General features: G+C 40.5%; 1 protein-coding gene across 4 annotated transcripts in view; it reads right to left on the reverse strand.

The window, feature by feature from the left end:
- adgrd1 (adhesion G protein-coupled receptor D1) overlaps nt 1–18,186 on the reverse strand; it is a 53,457-nt gene that overhangs the window by 9,529 nt on the left and 25,742 nt on the right. For all 4 annotated transcript variants that reach the window (XM_074670143.1, XM_074670144.1, XM_074670142.1 and 1 more), the window contains 4 exons: nt 18,004–18,079; nt 16,299–16,440; nt 2,646–2,719; nt 1,923–2,046 (listed from right to left, as the gene is read on the reverse strand). In XM_074670143.1, the coding sequence (XP_074526244.1) occupies nt 1,923–2,046; nt 2,646–2,719; nt 16,299–16,440; nt 18,004–18,079 (416 nt within the window). The remainder of the gene's footprint in view (nt 1–1,922; nt 2,047–2,645; nt 2,720–16,298; nt 16,441–18,003; nt 18,080–18,186) is intronic.

Raw genomic sequence — 18,186 nt, forward strand, 5'->3', positions numbered from 1 at the left:
AACTCGCTGAACTTCACCGGTTATCCAGATCTGCTGTTCTACGAAGCTCGTTATCAACTCGATAAGTGAATCCGGCAGGGATCTGTGCGCGCACACGTAAAATGGGCGTGGTTAGCGGCACCGGAGCATTACCCACAATAGAGAAGAGAGCAGCCTACTTAACAGCGGAGGAGCAGCAAATAATCCTGCAAAAATACTAGGAGTACGGAAGTATTATCCAGGCCAGGAGCTACAAGACTGCGGCTGCGAGAAGCCGGGGGATTGCTGGCAAAAAAAATCACTGACTCTGTGAATGCGTAAATTTCCGAAATGCTGATATTAATAGACCTATCTCATCATGTGACGACAGGGGCAGTTATGTCCTTATTCATTCACGTCAGTCAGTGTGTGCGTGTGATCAGCATCATATCTGACCTCATAATTAGAAAGAGTCCACTTTCCTTGAAATCCCAAGGAAAACACTCATTAAAGGCGATTTGTGTTGCAGATGCAGTGGGGAAAAAGGACGTGGGAGCAAATAAAAAATAAAAATAAAAACATCCTTCGAAGTGGTCAGTGTGAAAGATTCCGTTTGCACACATTTCTACTTTTCCCTGACAATGTCTCAGTTATGATGATCACTAAGAAATTGTTTGTTCACAGCCCATAAGAAAAAATGTTGGGCCAAAAAGACAGGGGGTGGTCCCGTGGAGGACTTCACTGCGGCTGAGCAAACTGGGGACTGAGTGGTCTTTAATGCCCGCCCGAAAGAACCGATTGGCACACACCCCCTGAGCTCTTATCCTTGAACTTAACCTGCTCCAGACCAGGTTTGGCGTTCAGCATCAGTTACCGGGGCAACGTGTCTGGATAAAAAGAGATCCACATTCGTAGTACGGAGAACCCGAAACTTATCCTGGAAGTTATCTCTCTAAGAGCTAATCCAGCTTCGTAGTACAGGCCCCTGATCAGAGTAAGCAAAATGAGACACAGACAACACTGCTACAACTTTAGAGACTTTTAGACTTATGGTAAGTCGTTTTGGCCTGACACAGCCCTCATAGATCACACACGCTCTCTGCGTGCTTGTGCTCGTGCATGAAGTAAACCGTGCTGAAGCCCACCTTTCCAAAGCATGCCAATGCAGAGAATGAATCGTGCTCAAGCATGGTATGGTTGCGGTCACACTGGCCATTCCTAACGTGCTTTAAGCGTGCTTAAGCACTGTACAGTTTGCCAGTGTGACTGCGTCCTTAGACATTTGTAAAGGATTTTTTTCAGATGAATATTACAACCCTACTCTTTTTAGACAAAGTATTCAAAGTACAAATTCAAAAATGATTTTTTTTGTTTTGCACAGCATGTTGTTAGTCACCTGCTCTCACATCTACCTTTTCTGATGAAAAATCAAATTTTATCTCTTTTTTTTGTAAAACTAAGAATGAATTGGCTTTTTACCTACATATATAGCTTTTGTAACTGTGCTTTTAATACTGTAGTTTGTTAACATTTCTGTGACAAATTAATTAGGTTAGTTATTTGCCACTTACATATGGACAGAAAATCAAGCTGAACATCTCACATGAAAAACTTCATAAAAACTGTATCACCTCCCAAATTTGGCAAGGAAAAAAATCTTTGAAATAATAATTTTTGCTGATAAGGGAAGAATGAATCAGGTAAGTATTTGTGGACCAGGACTTGGCGACCTTTCTTGCCCTCTTCTGTTCAGCCAAGTTTGGCCTTCACCAAAACAATGTCTGTTTCTTTTCTGTTACTGTTCTACAATGTTCACTAATAAGTTGCTATGTTTGCATATCTGACATTTACGGGAGCAGCACGCTCACAGATCAAACAGACTGTATCACTGGAAACAGCCGGCTGCTCGTTTACATGAAAATAATTAATACGAATTGCTCAGAAAGAGCAGCCAAAGGTCATACCTTTAAGGGCACCACTTGCATGAGAATGGCAAAGTTGGTGAGGTGGTTGCACAAACACACAGAGTAGGACATGTTTCCTCCTGAGCGTACACATCCTTCATTGGACCACACGCCCTCATTTGAACTGGGAAAAAACACAAACAAGGTTTTACTCTTAGAGCAAATATTAGTGAATTAATAATACAAGATGCTATCAGGAACCACAAATGTGAAGAAAAGGTTATAAAAATATTTCCAAAAGAGCTCTGCTGGCACAAATCACTCAGTGTGATCTGAAGTGGGGTTAGTGGGAGGCACGGAGAAAAATGTCTTTGATGAGTGTTGAAGGGCATTCTGACAGGGCAACCCAATAATAACATTTCTCTTCAGCTTAAGGGCAAAAGGGAATGCTGAGAGAAAAGGCTCTGAGCCCACTGAAACACACACTCCCTTTTACAATGAGTTATGCTTTCCAAACAGGGTTTTGGCTCCATTCATCAGATCACCATATTTTTTTATGGAGGGCTGTTGCTCAAGATAAACCAAACAGAAAGAGCAACACATGCAGCGCTGGATGTTTTTGATTTAAAAGAGAAAGGGGAAATGCACCTTCTCCAAATCACTCATGATTTAAAGGCTGAAGAATACACAAAGAGTCAACTGTGATGATAAAATCTTATTTGGCTTCAAGTCTGAATGAAAACATTAAGACATCCTGCAAGTAAATCATAAAAACAGACACACCTGTAGTCCAAGAAGGCACAGTAGAGGAACACTTTATTGCTCTGATTTAGGACCTGCTCCTGCTGCTCCTTTGTCTGAAAAAGAAGAATCAAATAGAAATCTTGAAAAGAGGTAAACAATTGTGGTTCAGGAAAACATTTGGATTGTAGCGCCTCATTACAGCACAAGCTTTGTTTTGATTGGAGAGTGCGCTTTGATCACAAAACGTTGGACTATTTTAGACACAAATGAGCATCATTCTTTCCTAAAGCACCTTTGATTTCTTTCCACCCATATGCTAAACACACATACCTAATCATGAGGTAATGAGGCTGAAAATATCATACGTTTATCTCTGCATCCATTCATCCCACTCCTTCAAATGTTTAGCAGGTGTCTCATTGTCACTAAACAAAGAATTTAGCTGAGGAGAAGTGACATCAGTCTTCGAGACACTCAGCAAAGGTGATTATTACCGTGATTTAAAATCCCAACTGTCCTCAATAATCTGATTTGATTATAAGTCACTTTTTCCGTGTCGTTCCTTAAGATGAGATTTGAAGTCCTCTGAGACAGTGAGCTAATGGCTACAGTGCAAAAATGCAGTAATTGGGGCCTGGCCCCAGTTTCAGGTCAAACCACTACCCTCCTCAATTTGACATGTGAAGAAAACAACACTTTGCACACCTCTCCTGAATCCCCAAACCTCCACTCTCAGACAGAGTAAGTGTATGATTAGATGGAGTGTGTCTGCAGCGTTTCCGTCTGGAAAAGTTGAGAGTGAATCTGACAGTCAGGCTGTCTGTTTCCTGGCCCATAGGCTCAGCGGTTCATATCACAAAGCATACGTTGACTTCATTGTGTAACCAAATCCCTGCTCTCATTCTGTCTGTTTTGTGCATGCAGATCTTTAGTCATCATGCATTATGAGCCCGGAGATGAATGCAGTGGATTGATATTCATGTGGTCTGTTAGCGAGTCCAAGAACGATGAGAGCGATGCAAATGCAGCCCGTCATCACGAGCTTTGAGGAGCTGCATGAAAGCCTGTGCATGAATTTACTGTTCCCCTGTGACTGCTATTAACTCACATTTCTTGTTGCAAAAAAACTACATGCAAGAAAGACAAACTGTAATTAGCACACTGTAAGCTTTCTTTGCAATGATTTTTTTACTGAGCTTTTGCTGTTCAGTAAAGGATGACTGATTATTCACATTAAGCACACAATGTAAACTCTGCCAGAGAGGAAACCATCTATCAGTACCAAACTACAAGCTAAAATATACATCGACTAACAGACCATCACTTCCATAGAGAGCACTGTTCCGTTATGCTTTCTCCAAAGCAACTGTCTGTGTTACATGCAGCATGTGTTTTACAGTCCGTATCAGAGGAGAGGAGCAGGGACCTGAGAGTCACTGCTGAAAGCTAAAATGCACTCAGAGAGCTGGCCGAGTTTTGAGAGCACGCCGTTGTTCCCTCAGTGCCCCAAGGCCTCAGCCACCAGCCAAGACTGGACTCCAAGTCTTTATTAACAACAGAAGGTCAGCTAACACCGCCTTGGATCTCACGGCCGGGCTCGCAAGGAGAACAGACGGTGAGAGGAAGGAGAGAGGAAGAGTGAAAGCCTGTGACAGCAGAGTGATGCAGAGTGGCCGGCTGATAAAAGAGAGTCAGACAGAGACAGGCTGATAAATCGGGGCAAGCCGAGGTGTTTCTGCTGCCTATGATGTCCATTTTGGTTCAGCAGTCGACCACAGCTTCACAGAGAGCGGTTATTTGACCCACAGCTTCCCCTACACAGTGATGAAAATCATAACTGTTTAAAACTTTCACTCTCCAGATAAAACAACAGAAACAGAATTAAAAACCCAAAGAGCGCACATTAGCCTTAACTCTCAGTTTTTATGTCTGTCTGATGTTCTTCCTGTTCTACACAACATGTGTTTGCAGCATAGCTCTCTTGATGCTCCAAGATAATTCATAAGAATATTTTTTAATCCTCACTTAGCAACAGTTGAACTGAGAATGCCTGTTAGCTAGCTTGAACTTCACAGTATAAAAGCATGGCCATTGTACAAAGACCTTTTCCCCCTAGTTTAAATGTACATATACAAACATTGAATGGGATTAAACTGATTTTTTTACATGAAGTATTTCACTTAATGGTTTCTTAGAGCAAATTACTGCAATGTCCAAATCCTTACAATGACAACTTCATCATCAGTTGTGCAGCTCTAGCGGGTATCATCGCCCTGTGGCTGCCTGTCAATCAGCTGAGCTCTGCCTCTGTTGGACAATCTGCAATCTTATTATCTTCTAAACTGCCAGTTGAGAAAAAAAAATCATTGCCATAGAGAAATTAGCTTTTCAGACTAAAGACATTTTTTGTTTCAGGTTGCAAACATGTTTATTTCTACTGTGAAAATGACTGTGTCTGTGGTGTCTAGCCTGCCCCAAGTGGACACTGGACAAACTACAGTTTATCACATTTCTGCACTGACTCATATTTTCAGACTAGAGGCTGCTGTTTTATTATGTTATACTGAAGCGAATACATGTTGCCTGCATTGCTTTGAGGCCTCTGGGAGGAAGTGCCAATGGGCAACATCCGGTGTAATAAACATGAAGCATATGCTGTAGTGCTACAAGCTGCAGTTCATTGAGTGTCTACTTGAGGCTGACTGCAGAAACACTGGAAACCACATACACACCAAGGCAGAAAAATTGACTTTTGCAGGATTAACAAACATGTTTACAACCTGGTTCCAAAAACGACCTGTGTCCAAATATCTGATTTCACTGTCAACACACACTTAGTGGGGCGTGATTTTTTTTCTAACTCTGCAGATTAGAGGATATTAAGATTACGAGTCTACCCAATCAGAGGCACAGCTCATGTGACTGACAAGTCTCAAAGCCTGCCCCCTGGGTCAGCATTTCCAATAAGCCTCCATGCTGACCCAAGAGGCAGGATCACTCTTTTCAGGAACAGATGGGTGATGCCACAGGGACTACGTCCATTAATTATACAGTCTACAGGAGCTGCATGTCAGGATACACTGTAGGTCAACTCTGCGTTAAAAAAGGGGTTACACAGACTAATGGCATATAGGCAGTTGATTCGATGCAAATGTATAAACCAGATTTTAGAAATGCTTTCTGAAGACAAACCTGCCTCAGATCTCCATTAACTGCCAGATTTATCAGTCACTTTGGCAATCTGCTGCAGAAAATTAAATAAGGACTTTTTCTTCAGCCTGTTGTCAGCTGTCCGGTCAGGGACCCACCCTTTCACAGCAGTTACAGGCATTGAAAATGACATAATAGGAGTGGTCAGTCCAGTTGCTGATGGTTTTGTTTGTTGCCTGATGTCATAAAGAGGCCTGACTTTTAAAAATACTCTAATTCTCCTCAGAGCTCCTCATGAGGCCTTTAAAGCTCCTATAAGGAACTTTCAGGTTGTGAAAATGTTTAGGAACCCCTTTGGATAAAAATAGATGGTTAAACTATTTGCTGATCCTGATCATGTCGGTCATGTTTTGTGATAAAAATCTCATGCTGCCGCGTTTTAAATATCTAAAATGACTCTCAATGGTTCAGCAGAGGAGGGAAGGCCAATTTGGACGTTAATCCGTTAGTCTGGAAAATAATCTGTCTCTTTGCTGATTCCTTTTTGTCTTTGTAGGACATTTAGAGGCAACAATATTTATTTTAGCCTGTTTTATGAGCAGCTAAGACCTCAGAAGCTTACATAAATATTATTAAAGGTGTTTCATTATTTTACTGGTGACCCAGTTGTCTTGTACAATGAACTGTTCAGTATTAAGTCCAAGAGTTCCCAGCCTGGGATTAACTTCACCTCCAAAACCAACACAATCGTTTCAGTAGTCCTGGAGAATCTGTAAGGTTAGAAAAGGGAAAAAACAATACTCTCACAGTTTGGGATTTGATTCCCTTTTTTATTGTTCTTCTCTAATCTTTGCTAGTTTTAGAATATTGGGGGACTTCATTTTTTTGATTCAAGTAGCTTTTTATTGTGAAGAGTTAAAATATTCTTGTGTGAAGAGGCTATCAATCTTGATAGGATGAGAAATTGCTTGTAAATTGTGGGAGCTCAATTTTCTTGTATGAATTTTTAAAGTCTCTCTGATCTGAATTCAACATTAAAACCATTTCGCCTCCATACTTCCGTTCACTTAGAGCTCAGTCTTGGGCGCCCTTATCTTTCTTTCTAGCATTTTCAGAGAGTAATAACTTTTAAAGTCAAGATGCAACTTTTTGGAGAGAAGAAACAACAACCAAGCTGACACCAGAGCATAACTATAGTGTGAAAGTGTTTTAGTAGGTTTTAATGTTGTGTTGTGATGACGACATATCCATACCAGATGGTGACTCTATACCACACAAGCCAACCTCAGACGATAACAAACAGCCTTGTAGATGAAAGACAGCTGGCTATTTTCTGATGTGTATTCTTTACGAACAAAGCATTCTCCCTCTTCCTAAGCTGTTTAACGCATGTGTCAAACCTCATTGGTCAAAAGTAGAGGGATGAAAATAAACACTCACATGGATCACAAAAGTTGTAAGTGACACACAGAACACAGTAAAACTGTAAAGATCCAAGCTCCTCTGTCCTTTGTGGTGTTTCTCAGACCTCCAGTAACTGGCAGAGCTCGACTGTGGTTGAGCTGGATCCAGCAAAATGTCTGCAGCACATGTCTCTGCATATCCCAGAGCATCAGGCTGCTCAGGGCCAATTTCAATCCCAGCAACTGACAGCTGGATCTAAAGGAAGGCACAAGTTATAAAAAGGTGGAGAAAGTTACATGCTATGTCGCCCCTTGTCCACAAGTGAGTCTGACTCTGTGGCATAGGCGGTGAAGATCTAAATTTGGAAGATCAACTTTCACCGTGGAGGTGAGCCATGAGCGATGTTCTCAGATGTTTAAAGCTTGTGCCAGTTCCTCTAGTTAACAAACATTCTGTCACTGTCCATCGGTGTTGGACTGCATGCACAGGAAGGACGAACAAGAGAAGAAGAAAACATCAGAAATTGATAAACTCAAGTCTAAAGGAATTGTGCCCTGGATTTAAGAGTTAAAAAAAAGCTCCCAAGCAGAGCAGTGCTGCTGGAAATGAAACACAAAAGAAGCTGATTTCTAAACTAAGTAGCACCAGTAGTGACTAAAAAAATAAATCCTACAAACAGATATCTGTTGTTCAGAGCATGCTGTCATCAGAAACACCACACTGAAATCAGAAACAGACACACTCCAGATGAGGTGAAATAAAAGAGTTTGATCTCAGATCTGAGGGGAAAAAGTTCCTAAGAGAGAAGACAGACACTGACCATATCTCCATATTTTTTTAGAGTCAATGTGACTTGAAAGCTCTATTATTCTAACATCTGAGCAGTAAAACTGGACAATGTGACAGATGAGTCACAAAATCTCTGTGTGCAAAGGTCAGCTGTCATTGCTGTGAATCAGTTTACTTTCAACATATCAGTACTGTTTTTTTTTTTTTTAGTTTTGGTTGACATTACTTTCTGACTTGTGCTGGTACATAGTGATTAAAGCTATTTTATTATTATTATTATTTTAATTCTATTGTTGTAAATTAATATATCTGGCTCTTAAAGCTGATTCAGGAGTAAATGTGATACATTTAAAATTCTGTTCAAATTTATTTTCCAATTTTAATTTCCAAAATAGTTTAAATTGTTAATCATTAATTATATAAAAAATAAAACTGTAAAACCTGTAATACTAAATGTGTTGCAACACCTCACAGATGCTCTTTTAGTGACTGTGGAGCTTCCTACACGTTTCTCCTGTATTCACTTCAGTCCTTCATTTTCAATCTCCACTACAAAAAAGTGCTCTGACAACCTATTATATGATCTTCGTTTTGATGGGGTTGGGGTGGGCTGTGAAAATTTTTGGGATCTAAAAGTGGGCCCTTAGCTGGGAAAGATTGGAACCACTAATTTAGAAGTTTGGACCAAACGTTGAACTCTTTGGCAAAATAGACGTGCTACATGGAGAAATAAAAAAAACAATATCTAATAATTTAGTACCCACACATGCAGCATTCAGATGTGGGTAAGAGTGATCCTAAGTGTTCTTGAATCTAGTTTTTAACTATGAACAAATCCCACATGTATTCTGAAGAACAAACTTCTTTAGTAAGAGTTGGTGAATCAGCAATAATATGTAACACAGTTCAAACCAAAGCCGTACATATCTTTATTTCCATGTGTTTCATTGTTTCTTCACTGATGTAGTGCAGTTTAGGGTGCTGAATGTTGTATTTCTCCGTAAATCCTAAGTGTCAAACTTGGGACAGGAGTTGAAAACAAACAGAAGTTTTGCATTTTGTGTGAAAACATCTATTAAGTTGTTTATGGAAACTATTTTCAATTGCACTGCACCTCCAAAATATAAGTTAAACACAAAAATTGATATGACAGAAATTTGGAAAGAAAATAAAGGGTTTTTTATCCATTCATGAGATTTTTCCAAAGCAGGAGAACACAGGATGCAGCAGAAAGAGCCATTGACTAGACCTTAAAAAAGTACAAAGTATCACTTCTGCACACACCCACTCGTTTCCAGCATCCAGCACCGGTACAACAATATATGCAGCCACAAGAGCAACGAAGCGAAGACGTCTAAATACAGGCTTTGGCTGTGCTAAGTTTGAAAGGCTGCAAAATTACACAACAGTGTGAGTGGATAAGTGAGCGATCTTCTCCTTTTCCTTAAACGTCCCAAATATTTGAGAGCAGAGGGAGCCAGGCTGTAATTTGGACAGCGCTTCAACATTAAGAGCAGATATCAATCATTGTGGATGCTTCTGCCAGCTGAGCTCATCACCACTCTGAAACTCATCATCCCACTTTAAACAAAACTTTATTTAGAACAAGCATTAGTCTCAGCCCGTACAGTAAGTGAAAGTGTTGAAATATTAGGTCAAGAGAAAAGCTAGTCAGGGTCTGACAATAGCTGAATTGTTCTGCACAACAACAGAGAGGCTGTGCATGCATGACTCAAAAGCTACATTGAATGTTGTTAAATTTAGCACGGGAAGGAAACGCTTTATGGCAGTAAGTCTGGGAAGGCCAAACCAAGTGTAGTGTTACATTGCTGAGTCCAGCAGGCGAAAAAAAAAAAGAGCAAAAACCGACTGAAGGATGAGAAAAGTGGTGCCAGTTAAACCACCTTAAGCTCAACAGACCAGCATTAGTCTGATACAGCCTGCAGCTATGATGAGTAAAGATAACTGAGGTTTTATGACAGGGCTTTTCACTCAGAGGACAGACTGTAGCATGTTCACTAACAATCTGAACCCATGCAGCAAAGCACAACTGGCTTTGAGTGAGATAATGCTGTCAGGGGAAATGTAATAAGACGTGCAGCTGTGGTCTCCACTCAGCGATGGAGGTAGAAAACATGGAGACGTGCTGAGAAGCATGCAGGGTGTGAAGAAAAATGGGCTCCATTAAACAACACAGAAATTACAGTTGTTTTTGATAAGGTCTCTCTTTGCAACGAACCATGTGTTCGGCTCCCAAAGGCTTTTACAAGAGGCCACTGTTGAGTTTTTCTGGTTTGTTTCTGTAAGAGCAACATATTTACAGCCACATGTCAGCAGCTGGGCCCTACATGTCTGCAGAGACATTCCAGTGTGAGAGCTGCCACCCTGAAAATGTCTGAATATTGTGTAAACAGACTGCATGTGACAATGCACACACAGGATATGAGTAGTAGCAGGATACGAGTTTCGAAGATGCAAAAATAATTTGGTGTCCAAATTGTATCAAACATAAGAAAACAGGTGAAACCACTGACTTAAAGCAGAAGTACTGTGGAGCTCAGAGTTACCAATACATGCATTCAAACAAACATACTTTCAAGTTCCAATCTTAACAATCAGGACCATAGTTTAACCTCTGAATTACAGTTTTTTCCAGGGGTGTCCCAATCAGGTATTTTTGCTTCTGTGTCAGAGTCTGTGTCATTTGATTTTAAGTATCTGCCGATACCGAGTCCCGATCTGATACTTCTATTCTGATACATCGCGTTCCCGGCTTAAAGCTCCTGCCATTTTCTGTTCTACTTTACAGCATTCAGCCAATAGTGTCACTGTTGGGATGTCATGCCCTGCGTCGTTTTTGTGTGGGGTGGAGACGAGCTGACTCTGTCCCACCACACAACAGCAGGAAACACAAAGACGTTATTTTTCCCATTTCCCACACAACCGATCCTGATTTGGATGTAGTGTCCGATTCCAATCCAGTCTGTAACCACGTGATCAGCCTTAATTTCCCATCATGTGATCTGATCTGGACATCCCTTGTTTTTCAGTCTTTAAATATGTTGACAGTATTTATATGACGTGGTTTCTGCAGAATAATATGTCATACTATGGATTATCATCATTTTAACTATTGAACAACAAGCAAGGTCATCCTTTCACCTTCACACAGTATGGAGATCAATGCACAAGAAGAGCAAAACTAAAATCGATCAAAAGAATAAAACATGTAGGCATGGCTAGGCACATGACATTTTGCAGCAGGTTAGAGTTAATTTCCTTTGTAGAGCAAACAGTATGTTTCATCCAGTCAGTTGTTACTGGTCACCTCCAAAACCAGACACAAAACTGAGGGGGACAGAGCCTTCATGTCAGTTCCATTTAGCAGACGCTTTTGTCCAATAAGACAGATATGTCCTTGCATATCCACTCTGCAGGTTCAACTGAGGTTTGTAAATCTTAAGACACACCTCTTCTCCCTGGCTTTAAAACAAGGTTGATTGGACAGCAGATATCAGATGACTTAAATTTTAATTTATTTTATTCCATTTAATTCATCTGATATCTGATCTGGTTTTATGATTTTATGTATTTTAGTGTTATTTTAACCTGTACAGCACTTTGGTCATTTTTGGTTGTTTCAAATGTGTTCTTTAGATAAGCTATGAGGTGAGTCAAGCTGAGTTTACATTAAGGTCTGCAAAACACATAGAAAGGATGAGGACATCCTCTTCTGTGTCAAGAACGCCTGGCAGGCTTTACACTGGTGTGTGATGCAGCCCTACGAGACAAAGTGGATATATTGCAGTGCTTAGACAGCTATAATCAGAAATGAAAGTAGATAAGACTTTGTTTATCCAGGAAGAATGTGTCACACTTAACATTGACTGATATCAGGGGGTAAGTCACAAATTACCTGAGGACCTCAGGTAAAAATTAATCCCAGTGCCAAAGACAGGCAAATGTTTTTAAGCTTGAGCCAATGGATTCTTAAAAAAAAAATCCTTCATGAAAGTTAGTTTATGTTTTTCTGCTAAGAGACAATACCCCACAGGCTTGCCACAGCAAAGCTTACTATGGAGCTGACTGAAGCTTTTGAATTGTGATCCAGTTTTTAAAGACATCCTAATCTGTTTCCACAACAAAAATTGTTTCAGCTCCTTCAAATAGTTATATATGAAACAACCTTGTAAAGGTTAAAAAGGGATAATTTATAAACACAGGGATTCTTTCAAAGTATAACTTCTGTAATTTCTTCTTTCTCATATGACACATGAGAAAAAGTCCTATAGAGGCATGATGATTTGTTCTCTAGTACTTGACTTAAGCCCTGGTGGTGGTGAGGTTGGAGTGTTGATAGAAAGGGGGGCGCTAAATGGGAGGAGCCCTGAAAAGAGACCCAAACTTCTGACACGAGAGGGATAGCAATAGCCAGACCTCCATCTGTGATTGATCAGTGTGTTGGCTCATACAGCCTATGTTTGTATGTGTGCTGGTGTATGGATGGGCGTGGGTGCCTGGGAGAGATTTAGGAGATTTTGCCCACAAGATTCAAGCTGGGTGTGTACAAGAGTTATAAAAAGACTGCAGAAAAAACAGAGCGGTTCTTATTGTGGCTAAAAGCTCTGATACCAGCATTGGCATACATGATTGCAAGATAAAGAGCGTGGGTATGAGAACGTGTTTCAGAGTTGCTGAACAATTAATCGTTATTTCCAGTACAAAAAGAAAGCTCCAACACGTCTAGACATCTTTTATCAGGCCAACCAGTTTCCCCTTCAACCACTTCATTTCTACTTCACTCTATTCAATTTCTTCTTATGTTAAGTAAAAATGGAAAACTAAGAAACTGACAGATTTGGTTGGGACACTTGGTTTAAAACTGAACTGAAAGAGTTTAGGGGAAATTATAACAGTCCGTTTGATGAATCATGTATTAAACGGTTTGCTCAGAAAGCTTGAAGAAAAGAGGGGGAGCAATTGCTTCTGTAGCCCAGGTCTGAAGCTCAGCTCTGAACTGGGCTCAGAAACTGGAGCAACAGCTCACAAAGATATAGACTTATTTTTGTGGATTAACCGGCCAGCTTTAGAGGTTATACAGGGCAGATTTTGGGGAGAAGACATTTAAGTTAGACATTTAGTCTCTTTTTCTCTTCTTAATGCTAAAGCTGCAGCTAGCTGGCAGTTGGTAAGTAGCAGTTGGACAGGTGAAACAGCTAGCAGAGAATTGTTTTTTCTCTTGGTATAAATCTTTGAGTGTATGTTCAAAACTTGATACCAGAATAAAACAAATTATCTGACGATAGCTGGTAAATAGTTTTTAATTGATTTAGCCAGAACCAGAGGAGCTCTACCGTCTATAAGCTAATGTAGTAAAAATCAATGCTAGCTGTAACACATAGATAAATATCAAAAAGATCAGTATTAAATTAAACAAAAAATATGGTAAAGTTATCTAATTTTGGAAAAAGTCTCTTTTTTCCATTCTAGCTAATACTATGATGAGACAGTCTGTAAAATACTGCCTATGGCTACAGCTAGCAGCCAGTAAGCTCAGACCTAAAAGCGGCAGTAAGCTGACAAACTTTTTAGTTGTGCAGAGTTAGGATTATGAATGCTGATAGACAGTTTTTGTTTTGAATTGCTCCTGAATGAATAAGCTAAACTAGCTTGTTGCTAGCTTTGGAAAACTAAGAGAGGAGTCAATGGAGTGTAAATTTTGGAACTTACAGAATACTGATTCAGCCAAGAGCCATTTTTTTAAATGTATAACTCATATTTCAACGAATTCTGTTTACCCAAAACTTTAGAAGTTCAAAACATCATCTTCTTTGTTGCTTGCTGTGAGTAAATGCTAGTTTACAGCTAGCAGCCACTAAACAAACCAACAGTTTTCCTACAAATATTGTTGAGAACAAATGTTAATTTGTTTTGAAGGAGCTCTGATATTTCGATTTAGGTTTCTTACAACATTTAGTTGAACTGATGAGAAAATGCCAGTTACATCTTGGCCCCCTACGACACTTTCCAATCTATGACACCACTTTATAACCACGTAAAGTCAAGCCCTCTGTCAAAATCAGTTTTTTGAACCATCTCATTTTGACCCTATAATTGTTTTTCCGTGAGGAATCAGTCTTTCCATTCACTCACCTCATATTTTTCGTGTGATGCTCTGATGGAGGTTGAGGACAAGGAGGAGGTCTCAGCAGTTTAATGTATGTATTAATCTTTAACTACAGACCCAAATACCTCCCAGACTCACTTTTTCTTCCCTTCCTTTCCCCTCGGGCTCTCTCAAACTGAACCTGAGTCAGACAGCTGTAATAACTCACTGATGGAGCCAGGGTCTAGTCAACACTACAGCCTTATGGCGTGAGAAAGCATGTGGGCCTCCAGCAGGCTTGATAACACCTTGCTTGGGTATCAAACCCTGTTCTGACTGTGCCAATTAACTTGTGATGGTGGAATCTCAGCTTTGCCTGGGCGCGCTGGGAATAGCATGACCCCATTGGGCTGTTTCAGTGTACTCAGGAGGCATTAATCAAGACTACAGGGTCACTCTGACACGGTCCACATGGTCCTGGCCTTCAGCTCAAAGTATCTACCATTTACTATTTTCATCAATTCACAGTACAATACATTTAATCCTGACAGGTGTCAGATAGTGAGAATAGATTAGCTCTGGGTCTGGGCCATGACAGAAGGTGACTGTCTGTAAGGCACACAGGATGTATTGTAACCATGACAGCGGGAAAAGACAGATGAGGAAGCTGACACATTTCTTCCTCAGACACACTCACGCCCCCTGCTAGCTTTTAATGAAGTCACTCCGTGCCCGTCTATTTTCTCGGAGCCCAGTTGCAAATCACTTCCTCCAGTTGCTCTAAACTTGTGCCTTTAGAGGACATCTTTGAGCTTTAACTTGTGCATTAATAAAGTAAGTGCAGTATCAAAAGAACATAAACAATAATGGAAAAAGTCTGCCACATGCTGCATGAGCCCTCCCTATCTCCACCGAGGGAGGTGATAAGTACCCAACAGCTGCCCAAGACATTAAAACCTCCAAAAATAGTCACTTTTTCATGAATTCCAACAGAAAGTCTGCAGAGTAGCTCTGTTTAAGCAAAACAAACCTTTTTCTGGACATGACTACACACAAAAGTGCCCAATGCCAAATCACTTAATATAAATTCAGCTATGCGCCCTGAGTCAACTTGAAATGAGCTGGCATGGTGCATTCCTTCAGTATGCGTAATAATAAGAAAACAGCTTATAAGTAATGAGTTAAGGGAAAAGAATGTAAGAAACCTGAATTATCATTACATCAGAGGTTAAAGCAATCAAACGAAAATAGAAACACCTTGAGTTATCACACAGTAGAGCTGTTGAGCATCTTCAGCACCCCCAGAATAGGATTATAAACCCTCTTCATCTGTGTCTGTTGAACAAACACTGTCACAGGGACCTAGCCAGATTATTGCAGCATAAACATTTATTTCACCAGAATAAATGAAGACAAACAAAGAAATAATGCCATGGTTTCATGACGCTGAATGGATATAATGTGTGTGTGTGGGTGGGTGGGTCCACTTCAATAGAAACTCAATAATTCTTCTAGGACTCGTAAACTGATCTGCATTGTTGGGGGTTTGCCTGCCTCATTAGTGCTATTGTAGGATAGCCAAACAGACTTTGAAGAAAACTTTTTCTCAGTGCTTTTAAATAGCCCAACAAACTTGTCATTGCTCAAAAATTAAAACAAATAGCCTCATGACTGTAAAGTACTCAGCCACATTAGTGACTTTGCAAGGAAGCAGGCTAATGTGATACACATTTTTCACTTAATTTTCATTTGGAGTTTCAATTGCATTTCCCATGGAAAACTGGCGCAGCCCCTTCCATAAAGCCTCAAAGAAAAATATGTTGTTCATAAAAGAAAGTTATTGTTCCCTTAAAAGTGCCCCAAGCCTGCAGTTCAAACGTCCATAATCAGTTAGCTCTCTGGAAGCCACATGCTCCTCAAGGAAAACTTTAGGCAGGCTAATGAAAACCAAAACAGGCGTCGCTCTTTGTGCTGGTGAATGCCCAGCTGCACAGGCCTCGCTCAGTGATAGATGCTCATCTTCTTACATAAGAGAGCACCAAAAATAGGGCTAATGGATTTCATATGAGGGGGATCCAGCTACTGTAGCCACAGCAGAGCATAACTCTCTTTCCTCTGATAAGGTGATGTCCCACACCCAGAAAGTGGAAAAGCATTCCACTTTCCCAGTTAGACTGACTCACACGGAGAGTACAAACGAGTGGAACAAAAAGAAGTGGGACTGAGCATGCGTGGATTCTTACCAGAATGTGGCTGAGGACAATCTTAATGAGAGGCGCTCCCGAGAGGTTGACCGACAGCGCAGGAGATGGCTCCACTTTGAGAGATATTAGACAGCTTGCTACTTGGATTTTGTGATCCTTGAAATTAGCTGCTTCATTAATCCTAAAAGACAATTCAGAAAGAAGAGACACAGAGAAATCAGGAAAAAGAAGGTAGGCAGTGAGGAAGGAACAGTTTCTGATGAGACGGATGAGGATTGCTACAAAGAATTCAAATCAGTGAGATAAAAAATGAATTGATACACTTTCAACAGAGGGCGCTACATGCCTTTGACTTCTGTTTGACATCATTAGGTTTGTTTCATCTGTGGCTGAAAAGATGCAGACAAAAATGACAGCAGCAGAAACAGATTTTGCAGTTGAAGAAACACTGCCCGTTTCCATGAATACCTGATACCTGGGCAGCCCGCCAAAAAATTATAATGACCACTCTGATATTTTTCTTTCCTTTTCCATGTAAGATTAAGATGCAGTATTAATAAACCAAGTGACAGCATCTTCCTTTATTTCTACTCCGCTGCAGGCAGCAGACAGAGAAAAGACACAACAGACAATGCAATGAAAAAAACTAACAGAGCTTAGGAATCTTAAGGGGTTGCTGATACCATAATAATATTCCTTTTTATTATGTATTAATCTTGTTACTTTACATTCAAGCATAGGGGCCCTTTAAATCTATCTTGAAGAGAAGCACATTTAAAAATTGGGAATAAAGCGACTATAGTGTAAAGTGGTACAAAAGGCAAAATAAAAGCATTTTAAAATGACAGTTTTATGTGGCACCTCCTCTCTATAAACTGGGTCACCTAACCCATTAAAAGGAATCATGAAGTATTAGTACATACAGCCTCCTGATTTATATTATATTATGACTGGAGTGTATTGTTACAGCCCCAAAAAGAGGTCAAATAAGTTTAAGAGAAAGCATTAAAATGTGACGGTCAATCCAACACACTCGTGTTACACACGGGTCTGCAGAAGTAGCATTCAAGTGGCATTTTAATCATGCGTCCATAAAAGTAATCACTTCAGCATGCAGCAATTGTTTTGTTGAGGCATCCTGATATGTGACATCTGGATCACACAAGCGTGACTGCTACCTGATGAAACAGGGAGGACAATCTCACTGACAGGGAAACTGAACATCAGGGCAGCCTCGTTGAAAAGAGTCAGTCACAAACATCCCCAAACGTTTGTGACTGATTGATGTACTCTAACTTTTATGGAGTCTAAACGGGAGAGAAAAACAGGGTGCTGTAAGAGCTGTTATGTCATGTTTGGTAAGAAATAAACAATGCAGCAAGAGTGGAACAAGCTGGTCCATGATGAGACAATAAGTGGGGGGTGCAAATGGATATGTAGAGCTAATAGCAGGGTGTATCAGTCAGTGGAGGTTGAGTGGTGCGATGAGAGATACGGCAGAGGACAGATAAGGCTTCAGCCCTCTGGAGTCGGCTGTTCTGAGGCTCAGGAAGCAGAGGGGGGCCTCATCGCCAGAAGACCTGATTCCCCACACAGGAAGTACAAAGCCAGGAGGCTGTTTATTTTGTTTTTGTACCAGGATGTTTAGAGTATTGGTCCTTAAAAAAACATGGCAAAACTAAAAGTAGAATGATTTGCTTGGACTGGATTATCAAAGACGTCCTGTATTGTCTGCTTCTCTTACCTGGTCTTGACAGGGCTGATCTCTTTGTAGTAGTTGTGCATGCTGTGGTAGTAGAGGCCGACGATGGTGGTTTGGGCTGAGAAGGAGGACAACAAAAAGTGGTTAAACGTGAATGACATGTGCAGCAGGCTGGGAATGTAATACAAAGCTTCTAAAATGCTCACAAAGACGAGAAGTTAATTA

Source organism: Halichoeres trimaculatus, unplaced genomic scaffold (genome assembly GCF_033239565.1).
Source record: "Halichoeres trimaculatus isolate MK-OKI-2021-1 unplaced genomic scaffold, fHalTri1.1 fHalTri1_scaffold_5, whole genome shotgun sequence".
Lineage (NCBI taxonomy): Eukaryota > Metazoa > Chordata > Actinopteri > Labriformes > Labridae > Halichoeres > Halichoeres trimaculatus.